General features: G+C 40.9%; 1 protein-coding gene and 1 long non-coding RNA gene across 18 annotated transcripts in view; one reads left to right on the top strand and one right to left on the bottom strand.

Moving 5' to 3' along the window:
• Positions 1–11303, top strand: part of LOC307207946 — a 41546-nt gene that overhangs the window by 11949 nt on the left and 18294 nt on the right. For 7 of the 10 annotated variants that reach the window (XR_013834866.1, XR_013834867.1, XR_013834868.1 and 4 more), the window contains exons 1-2: positions 9182–10239; positions 10898–10993. This is a non-coding gene — a long non-coding RNA (uncharacterized lncRNA). The other 3 variants (XR_013834863.1, XR_013834865.1, XR_013834864.1) reach the window with 2 other exon arrangements.
• Positions 1–11303, bottom strand: part of RALGPS1 (Ral GEF with PH domain and SH3 binding motif 1) — a 263929-nt gene that overhangs the window by 6608 nt on the left and 246018 nt on the right. For all 8 annotated transcript variants that reach the window (XM_079962103.1, XM_079962105.1, XM_079962100.1 and 5 more), the window contains 4 exons: positions 8490–8595; positions 6400–6492; positions 5632–5737; positions 3836–3927 (listed from right to left, as the gene is read on the bottom strand). In XM_079962103.1, the coding sequence (XP_079818229.1) occupies positions 3836–3927; positions 5632–5737; positions 6400–6492; positions 8490–8595 (397 nt within the window). The remainder of the gene's footprint in view (positions 1–3835; positions 3928–5631; positions 5738–6399; positions 6493–8489; positions 8596–11303) is intronic.

An 11303-nucleotide genomic window follows, 5' to 3' on the forward strand; every position in this document is an offset into this window, starting at 1 on the left:
GAGACTGAGAAGAACCAGGTTAAAAACTACCGCCCTATATCTTTACTTAATGTGGATTACAAAATTTTTGCAGACATTTTGGCAAAAAGATTGAAAAGAGTGTTAGCAGAAGAGATTCATAAGGACCAAACAGGCTTTCTCCCAGGTAGACATATGTCAGACAATGTGAGAAACATTATAGACATTTTGGAGCTGCTGGATGTTGACATTAACAGGAAAGCAGTTTTGATTTTTGTGGACGCGGAGAAAGCCTTTGACAACATCTGTTGGACCTTTATGAAAAAGAATCTCCAAGGGATGGGGGTAGGCCAAGGTTTTGAAAACGGTATAGGTGCAATATATTCTCAACAAAAGGCCAAATTAATTGTAAATAACGTGGTAACAGAAGAAATATCTATAGAAAAAGGTACACGACAGGGTTGCCCAATATCCCCTTTGCTTTTCATATCAGTCCTGGAGGTTTTGTTAAACATGATCAGAAAGGACCAGTTGGTTAAAGGAGTTCAGGTCGGAGTTAGACATTACAAATTAAGAGCATTTGCAGACGATCTGGTATTGACCTTGCAACAGCCAGACACTAGTACTAAAAGAGTATTAGAACTAATTGAAATATTTGGTCGAGTAGCAGGTTTTAAATTGAATAGACAAAAAACGAAAGTGTTGGAAAAAAATTTAACAATGGAAGAAAGAGAGAGTTTTCAGAATGAAACAGGCTTGGAAATAACAAAAAGGGTAAAATACCTGGGGGTAAACTTAACATCCAAGAATGTGAACTTATTTAAGGATAATTATGAAAAATGTTGGTCAGAAGTTAAAAAGGATCTGGAAATATGGTCAAGGTTGAAACTCTCCTTGTTAGGCCGAATCGCTACTATTAAGATGAATGTATTGCCTAGAATGTTGTTCTTATTCCAGACGTTGCAGATTGTGGACAAGATGGACTGTTTCAAGAAGTGGCAGAAAGATATATCAAAATTTGTCTGGCAGGGCAAAAAGCCCAGAATTAAATTTAAGATTTTAACTGACGCAAAGGATAGAGGGGGGTTTGCCCTGCCGGACTTAAGACTTTATTATGAATCAGCAGCTTTCTGCTGGTTGAAACACTGGCTACTTCTTGAGAACGCTGACATTTTGGATCTGGAAGGGTATGACAATAGTTTTGGCTGGCATGCATACTTATGGTACGACAAGGTAAAGGTGTATAAAAGTTTTAAAAACCATATTGTAAGGAAAGCATTGTATAACGTTTGGATTAGATATAAAGATTTGTTGGAAAGTAAAACCCCTAGGTGGGTGTCACCAATGGAAGCTAGGGAAGTAAAAAAGCTTAATATGGATTCTAAATGGCCAAAATATCATGAGATTTTAGAATATGATGGCGAAAGGGTGAAACTTCAGAGTTATGAGAAACTAAAGCCTATGGTTCGAGATTGGTTGCACTACCATCAGATAAATGAGACGTTCAAACAGGACAGGAAAATAGGATTTCAGAAAGAGAAGTCAAAATTAGAAACAGAATTGCTGGAACCCAATACTAAGAACTTATCAAAAATGTATAACTTGCTGTTAAAATGGAATACACAGGATGAAATGGTGAAATCAGCTATGATTAAATGGGCACAAGATATCGGTCATGATATTATGTTTGCTGACTGGGAACAGTTATGGACCACCGGTATTAAATTTACTGCATGTAATGCCTTAAAGGAAAATATTATGAAAATGATTTACCGGTGGTACATGACCCCAGTCAAGCTTGCAAAAATATATCATTTGCCTAGTAATAAGTGTTGGAAATGTAATGAGACTGAAGGCACTTTCTACCACCTCTGGTGGACCTGCCCAAAGGTTAAAGCTTTCTGGGAAATGATCTATAATGAAATTAAGAAGGTCCTTAAGTGGACTTTTCCTAAGAAACCAGAGGCTTTCCTCTTGGGCATGGTGGGCCAAGTGGTGTCAAGGAAGGATAGGATTTTCTTTATGTATGCCACTACAGCAGCAAGAATTCTACTGGCAAAGTATTGGAAGATGCAAGAATTACCTACTCTGGAAGAATGGCAAACAAAGGTGATTGACTTTATGGGACTGGCCGAGATGACGGGCAGAATCCGGGACCAAGGGAAAGAGACAATGGAAGAGGACTGGAAGAACTTCAAAATATATCTTAAAAATAATTGCAAAATTGAGGAATGTTAAGATGTCAGGGGGTAAGAAGTAAAGAATTGCAGCAGTAAATAAAAAACTTAAGAAATTTTTGATGAAAGGGAATTAAGACAATGGACCTAAGGGTTGCTAAAGAAATATTAAATAAGGATGCAGGGATGGGGAGGTATGGGGAAGTCAAAGAAAAAAGGATATGAACCGATGAGCTTGAAGTTATACTGTTTTATATTGTTCTTTATTATTTGTGTGGAAAATTAATAAAAATTATTATAAAAAAAGAAAAAGAAATCATTAACCAGAGTGGCTGAGTTTGCTTTCTCCCCTCCTCACCCTAATCCCTTTTCTGTGGTGTAAATTGTAAGCCTGAGCGTGGGGACTTCTTTATTTTTGATATCTGAAAATGGTTCTGGACAGTGATATTTTTCTAGAAAAAGAGGTGCCAGAACTCACCATGAATGCCTCCCTTGTTCTCTTATAATGCCAATGGCGCTCACCTGAGAGGTGCTAGAACTGAGTTCTGGTGAGTTGCGGCTGAAAAAAAGCCCTGGCTCGGGAAGTCCTTTTGGCTGAAGAGCAGGGTAAAAATCTTCTCAGACCAAGAGTAAGAGTACTTTAACAGAGAAACCATGCGCTGCACACTGAATTAAATTTCCATATCATAAATTAAAATGTTTGCAATATAGTTAGTATTGCATAGTTAGCGAGTAGCTGGGCCGGGCTCAGGTCCTCTCAGTGCTCCTTATATGTAAGGGGCTTTGGTGCAGCAACATCTCCTTCCCCTTGCCCCCTGCTCTAAAATGACATTCAGCTGCCAGAGTCAAGAAAGCAAAAGTGTGGTATGCACGTGACACATTATTAGGCGGAACACCCTGGGGAGCACCAGGCAGAGTGCCTCTTGCCGGAAAGGGGTGTAATAAAGCATTTTTTAAAAGGGAGGGGCAAGGCGCATAGAGACAGGTGGGATCAAAGCATGGTGTGGCAAATTAACATCTCTCCACCACAAGACATAAGAAACTGCACGAAGACATGGGACAGTGATTATGTGTTGCCTTACCCACCAGCCATCACTTGCTACCTGCTCTGCTCAGGGCAGATTCAAAAGTCTATAAAGCAACTTTTTTAGTATGCAGTCTTGCAGAAAAGAGCAGCTTCCCCCACAACCCTCGTGGATGAATACAAATAGCCAAGACCACTGTCAAGCCGGCTGCTTCTTCCTCTTCCCCTGAAAAAGGCAGTCTGGAGGTAGCAGGCCCAAGGGTGCTGTAGCTGAGCTTGGTGATAAGATGTTGACATTGTTGCTGAGGGGTGCCAAAAAAAAAGGCCTTGTGACCTGTGTGTTGAACTACACTACTTTAAATATATAAATAATAGTTGTCTCCAACTATGTTCTACTCAGAGTAGACCCACTGAAATTAATGAATCTAAGTTAGCCTTGCCCATTAATTTTAATGGACACACTTGAAATAAAGCTAATATCAGTTACAAGCCATACAATAATATTTTACAACCATTCGCAAACAATGCAATTTTGGGGAAACTTTGAGAGCTCAGATGCAGGTGGTGTAAGCACTCCTAATTTGCCTAGGGCTTTTGTTGTGGTTATAACCACGTTCAAAAAGTTTCCACATGGCTACTATTTTAGCTTCAAACAGAAACAGAAGAAAAACCTTACCTGAGGCCTGTTGCTTCTGCATGCGTCATCCAAATGTTTGTGCCACAGTATTGCATGAAACCTTGAACCAGTCTGAAACTTGTAAACATTGCCTACAAGTTAAAAATATAAGGTAAGAAGGAGCACTTGAGCTTTGGAAGAAACAGAACAAGATGCTGAAAGGTTTAAAAAAGCCAACACTTTATCTGGTAAGAGAGAAGATCTTGGTAATGACCAGTTTGGGTGACCACTGAAGAACCTTAGTCTGAAATGTCAGAGTACTCAAAAGAGTGAGTACGAATTGATCAGAACACCAACCAGTCTAAAAATCTTAACCAGCCTCGCTGTCTTTGTTTCTACTGAGTAAAGCTGGTAGTTTAAGAATGTATTCAGTATTTACCTTGTTGATTTATAAGAGCTGGGGGATATACTGTTTAGCATGTTGAAGCAGGAGCAGCTTATTGACTCCTGCCTTGCCAGTTTTCATAGCAGGCTAGCTGGACAGGCAATGAAATAGTGGTGGTACTTTACTTGGGCAATTATGAAAGAATCTGAAACTTGTGTTGCGGGTGGAAACCCAGCACCTTTTTGTTGCTGAGGAGTGTTTAATGGAGGGGTGAGGAAACTTTTTCAGCATGAGGGCTGTGTTCCCTTTTGGGGAACCTTCTGTGGGGTCACATGTTAGTATGGGCAGGGCAAAAGCATACCCTCCAACATTTCTCTGATAAAAATAGGGACTTCATAGTAATAATTTTAAGATTTATACCCCACCCATCTGGCTGTGTTGCCCCAGCCGCTCTGGGCAGCTTTCAACATATATAAAAACATAAGAAAACATTAAACAAAAACCTTCCCTATACAGAGCTGCCTTCAGATGTCTCAGGGGTCGGACAACTCCAAACCCCTCCAACATTTCTCTTATGAAAATAGGGATTCCTAAGGAAAAGCAGGATATTCCAGGGTCAAATCAGAAACTGGGATGGCTTCTGTAAATCTGGTACTGTCCCTAGAAAATGGAGACACTTGGAGGGTCTGCAAAAGTGGGCAAAGCAATGGATGTGACTATTACTATGTACAGACATTCCAGCCACACAAAAGCCAGGGCTTCACACCCAAACACCCACCTTTCAATCCTTCATCCCAGCAAACATTATCAGACACATTTAAATGAGGCAAAAACACTTAAGGAAGCTGTAGAGGAGAAGTAGTGAAGGGTGTGGCTTGGTGAGAGGGGTGTGGCCTGCAAAGGGGAACAGCTTAGATAAGAGAGGGCTGGAAGATTGCATTCAATCCTCAGACCTGATGTTCCCTACACCCGTTTTAACAGATCCTGATCGTTTCCTTTGCATTTTACAGTTTTGAATGTAAATTGAATTATAAACAGCATTTTTTTTCTGAATGCTCCCATGTGGGTATATACCCGTCAGCCAAGGATAATGCTTTATATTATCTGATGAAGTAGACTCTAGTACAGTACACAAAAGCTTGTGCTACAGGGCTTTTGGTTGTTTTAACAAAAGCATAGTAAATGATGGTGTGCGGTCATTGAATTAAGGGGACTAGGCTAGTCCCCTAAATGTTCCCCTGGCGCCTCCTTCACAAAGCCTGGGAAGTTTCTACCTGGCTTAGGGAGGGAGGCATGATGCTCATGTGTGCAACGTCACATGCATGACATTGACACCCCACACAAGCTAGTGCCTCTGGCCTTAACTGTTCCCCTCTGAAAAATATCACTGCATGCCACTGATAGGAAAGCTTACTGTTACTTAGCACACTTACTGTTCTGAAGAAAGTCCAATTAAAAATAAAACACCCACCTTTATCTGGGTTATTTAGCTGAAAAATATCAGGGTGTTCAGGGTCATCAGGCAGTGCTACCATCCAGCCCACAATAGAAACCTTTTTCCCCGGAGTAGATTTATACTAAAAGAGAGAAAAAGTCAAGGAAGAATATCAATGAGCTGAATTGTGAAGTATAGGCGACTCCACTTACGCAAAGGTTGCATTCCGGGTCCCTTATGCATAACTGAAATGTGTGTAAGTGGGGAACACCCTTACGTAAGCGGGGAGTCCTTTTGTGACTTGTGAGGAGGCCCTCCTCAGAACCCAAAGAGGATGTCCTCTGGGGAGAATCTCCTCCCAAGCCAGAGGCACAGTGGGGCTTTTTAAAGCTGCTTAGCTGACATGCGGGAAAGCTTCCCCATAAGTCAGCTGAGCAGCCTCAACAAAGCCCCACTGAGGAGACCCTCCCTAGAGCCCAAAGAGGACATCAGCTGAGCAGCCCTGCACATCAGCTATTAGGTGGGGAGGCTGAGCAGCCTCTACAAAGACCTGCTGCCCCACTGTCTGGGGAGGGTCTTCTTGTGAGCCACAAGGAGTCTCCAGGGTACTCCCACTTCCAGGTTCCATTTCTAGCTTCCTGGCACCAGGCATGTACGCAATAGCATGCAAGTTGGGAGTTGCCTTTATTCTGCTACCCTGGGCTGCTTTGTGTTTTTGTGAATACTGCAGCCAATTGATTCTCTGAAACAATTGCAGATAGGATGTGCACTTGGTCTACAAAATAAGGCAAATTATTTGCTTACATGCTTTCTTTCAGTGCCTCTTAATGACTTTGCTCCAAAGTAGATCAGAGTAGATCCTGAAAGGGTTACCCAATATCTAGTCCAGGAGGAAAGCTGAAAGGAGGAAATTAAAAAAACTTTCAAAAGCATACATAAATTTCCAGAACTAACATAGAATCATAGAATCATAGAGTTGGAAGAGACCACAAGGGCCATCGAGTCCAACCCCCTGCCAAGCAGGAAACATGAAAGAAGGTGAGATGCTTCAGACATGCTATCAACTATGAGGCTGCATTTGCCGTGAAGAAAACCCAGCTATTCTGCGTTCACTTTGAAAAACAAGGTTATGTGCTGTCCCCTGCTGGTGGGGATGGATGCATTACAGCTCAGTAATTCAGCTCCAGTCAGAATGATAATAAATGCACTTCAAACCTTTAGGATCAAGCAATGGCATTTTCACAAAAGGCCATGAGGAAATGTAGCGGTATGTGGGGCAAAGCCTAAAGGTCTGAGTCCTCTCCTACAGAATGCGAAAAATAGCAGATATGTACTCTTCGTTTTGTACTCTTTCTTGTACATGTCTGCCTTTCTCCTCCCCCCCCACCCACCCTCTTGAAGGCAGTGAAAATTACTGCCAATAGGAAATAGTTGCTATATAAGAAAGAATCCTTGGCCTAAAACTCTTCCATTCCCCCCAAACCAATGCCATTTCATATATACTCAGTGCTTTTTTCTGGGGGTACATAAGGGTACACATTACTGGCACCTTTTTTTCTAAAAGAAAAGCTTATGGAGAGAAGGGTTCCAGGGTGTGGAATATAACCTGGTTTTGAAATTTAAACAAAAGTTCTATATGGTGTAGGATGTGTGGTGGCAGATTCTTTTCTTTGGGTGTTTCCAGGAGCGTCTCTTAAAACAGATCTGGAACCCATATTTAGCCCAACCTGCAACACATTTGATCATATGTCACCAACCCTAGTCTGCCCCAGCCAGCCACCACCTGTCTGTCTTACAACTTGCAACTAGTCCAGGTAGTGTCTTCGGGCTGTCAGCTTCCATCTGAGTCTCATGCTGCTCTTGTAGAAGTCAGCAGGGAGGAGGACAAAACTACTGTAGAGTTACACGGATCTGTCCTTAGTGCTGGTTCCTACTATTGGGCCTCCCTGCTTTCCATCCTGCCTGTCCCGATGGGAATCAGGCACCTCTATTGGCACTATGTGCAACCGTTGTAGGTTTGGTCATGACATACTTGTAAGAAGAACATCAGAACCATAGAAAGGAGAGGGAGATACAGAGGGTTATTATGAAAGAGGGTACTGCAATAGGGTCTGGTTGTCCCTGTACTGTCCACTAGTTCAAATAGCAGGTATAGCCTTGGAGACAGCCATCTTAGGTTGAAAATGTTGTTGGTCAGTTCCAGGCCAGTAAATGGTAAAACAACAAGACAAGCATGCCAACCCATCGTGTTAAAGAAAACTGGTGGGATGAAACGGAGGAGGTTATTTTCTCTCAGCTCTGTCAACCAGGATTCGCTGCAGAACAGCATCTAAGTCTTGGGGGTTGAGGAGGCAGAGTTGCAGTGGGGCTACCATGATTGCATCTCCCTGACCATGTGTCCTCTCCTGCAGTCTGCTTGGTTCAAGTGTGTTTATCCTAGTGAGGCTAGACTGGCTTCCTCCTTGTTGAACCTTCTCCTTGGCAGGTGAAGATTGTTTTATTCAGGCAGGCTTTCAGGAACTGACTGCTTTTTAGAAAAATGGTAGTGTTTAAGTAATTTGTTCTTAACATTGTTTTAATTCCATTATTGTTTAATTACCTTGAAGGTAATTACTTTTATGTGTTTTTAGCTTTCTGTGGTTTAGTTGTGCTCATTTCAATTTTTGTAAGGTGACTTAAGTCTGAGTTCTGGGAAACAGGCAGGAAATAAATAAATATTATTAACAACAACAACAACATGAGACATAGCCCATGGCTCTTTCTGTTCAGCCAGAGATAGCTGCCATGCTGTTTTTGACACTCTACTGCTTTCTTTAGCAACCATAAAATATTATTCAAATTGTAATGAGGGGTTTAAAAGCATAAGCAAAGGGGGGGGGAGGAGAACCCCTTACTGTAGGCTTCCTGCCTTCTTTTAGTAATGTCTTTCTTCTTAAAGGCCCTTCCATGGTAACAACCCCCACGGAACTCCCTGATGCGCAGCTGCAGGCACCTGTTGGACTGAAATAACAAATGTCAACTCTTTGGTGGGAGCAAACAAAATCAAATAATCCAGTGATTAAATTGTTCAAAAATTTACACAGGCCTTGGCTAGTGCCATCAATATTGTCCTAAACATTGGCTGCAGACTTTGTAGTTCATGACTAGTATTACAGTAAATATGTTTTAAAAAAGAAATTTAATGTAAGTTTTCCACTGAAGTACATAAACAAGGACATTAGAAATAACTTCTTGGCATGAACCAGGAAGTAGCCTATGAAGACAATGAAATGGTTGTTTCTGCCCTTCAAAACTGCTTTTTTAAAAGGAAAGTTTTGGCTACATGAGCCCAGGAAGACTAATTTGTATTAATATATAGATTTTTTTTAATAATAATAAAAAAATTGGTAGAACTTTTTCAGATCATTTTACAATATGAACCATACAAGTAATCTGACCTTCTAACATAAAAAACAATGGAAACACATTAACCAGATTATGATAACAGTGGACAGGAAACATGATTCTTTTTCACAACACAGAAGGAATCCTTAAAGAGACTGGTGGAGACAGTGTCAACCAGGAAAGAGACCAACATATGGTAAAGTATGTCCCCCATCATATTGTGAGCTGGTGAAGGTTTAGAGATACGTGGCCAGTGTTGAGCCCATCATTCTTTGTCTTCTGCCATCCAATTAAGTCATTATGACTATTATGAATATAAATAAATAAATTTTATGCACACTTCTTAATAGATTTTTATTTTATTAAACCGTTTATGTATATTTTCCTAAGAATGAATGAATGAATGAATGAATGAATGAATAAATAAATAAATAAATAAATAAAGCAAGCTGTCATGCTACTGAATGCCAACTAAATGGTTTATGGATGCCAATATACAATGCCAAGTGAACCATAAACCCTACTACGTTATTAAATGAGTACTAGCAGCCATCACATCCATTACTAAATACTTAAGTTAGATTCTGGAAGATTTAACAGCAGGGAAATATTGATTGAGTTAGAAGCTTGCCCAAGAGGAATTTCCTACTTAATAAACATTCATTGCCCAGAACACTTCATAGTCCCATATATATAAGGATGTCAAACACAAAGGGACCAATTCAAGCAGAAATATGTTTGCTTTCACTTAGTTCTAAGCAAACAGTAGAGTAGCTATTTCAGTCATGGAAAAGACATGACAATAAATACATATAGAACAAGCTAACTTGGGTTTTCTTTGACCTCATCTGCTAAGCCTATATGCAACTGGCTATGCAATTCACAGCTCTGTGTGAACCACCTGGAGATGAGCATGTGTTAACTGCACAAAGGACATGTGCCAAATTCTACAAGCTTGTGAATTAAACTGTAAGTGCTGAATCTGGGACTGGCAGTTGTTTGAACTGTAGCCTATTAATTATTAACATATTTGTACAGATAGTCCACATAACTACCGGTATTTGTTTCTGCGTGCATTGGTTCAAGGCCATTATCTGAATACTTGTCCTTTTTCTTCTATTTCTCTCTTTCTCTATAAAACAAGGAGTCTTCTGCAATTATACTTCGAAGTTGGGCATATATAACACAGCAGACTGAGTGAATTGCTTTGGAAGGAAACTGGTTTTTATACAGCAAACTGACACCTGCCATTTTTACAAGGTAAGTTTATCTGTTAATGGTGTAACAGAGGGTGAGCTGTTATGACTTGCCACAGTCTGGAGCCTTTGCTGCAAAGTAACAAAGAGTCTTGTAAACTGATTATGGCTGAAATACTTATGGGCCAGAGCCCACTTCACAAGATGTTTGGAGTACAGTATAATTCTGAGTGTCAAGAGAGAGAAACACCACACTTTTATGTGTAAATAAGCATACCTGCAATATCTCTTAGAAATCTATCTTACCATAGATATTCACTGAGTATAGTAGTAAATGCAGGGTGTATACAAATAGGATTTTTTTGGAGATATTTATCAGAAAGTTACAAATATATAATGAAATGAAAGCAGACAAAATAAGGATTGAAATGGAAAATGCTTGAAAGAGATTATTTAGAAGGCTTGCATATCTGCTCACATCACCTTTGCTAGATTTCCCCCCAAAGGCTGCACCAGAAAGCAAGCCTAACGAAAAAAATCAGTAATTATGAAGAGGAATAGAAGACAGTATAAGGAAGAATAGAAGAAGCCATGAGAAGGTGCACTATAAAAAACTAATATTTTCTTCTGGGTAACGTTAAACAAACTTGTTAGAATGACTGCAAGATAATTTGCGTCAGTGTACTATTTCTTTCCAAGTCACATTTCTTTGCTTCCCACAGATATCAGTTCGATTTGAGGAGTTCTACAGGTGGAACTATGGGACGCAGGTGGCGTTGTGGTCCAAACCACAGAGCCTAGGGCTTGCCGATCAGAAGGTCAGTGGTTCGAATCCCCGCAACGGGGTGAGCTCCCATTGCTCGGTCCCTGCTCCTGCCAACCTAGCAGTTCGAAAGCACGTCAAGTGCAAGTAGATAAATAGGTACCGCTCCGGCGGGAAGGTAAACGGCGTTTCCGAGTGCTGCTCTGGTTTGCCAAAAGCGGCTTAGTAATGCTGGCCACATGACCCGGAAGCTGTACGCCGGCTCCCTTGGGCAATAAAGCAAGATGAGCGCCGCAACCCCAGAGTCGTCCGCAACTGCACCTAATGGTCAGGGGTCCCTTTACCCTTTACCTTTACAGGTGGAA

The sequence above is a fragment of the Podarcis cretensis genome (genome assembly GCF_951804945.1).
Source record: "Podarcis cretensis genome assembly, chromosome: Z".
Classification (NCBI taxonomy): domain Eukaryota; kingdom Metazoa; phylum Chordata; class Lepidosauria; order Squamata; family Lacertidae; genus Podarcis; species Podarcis cretensis.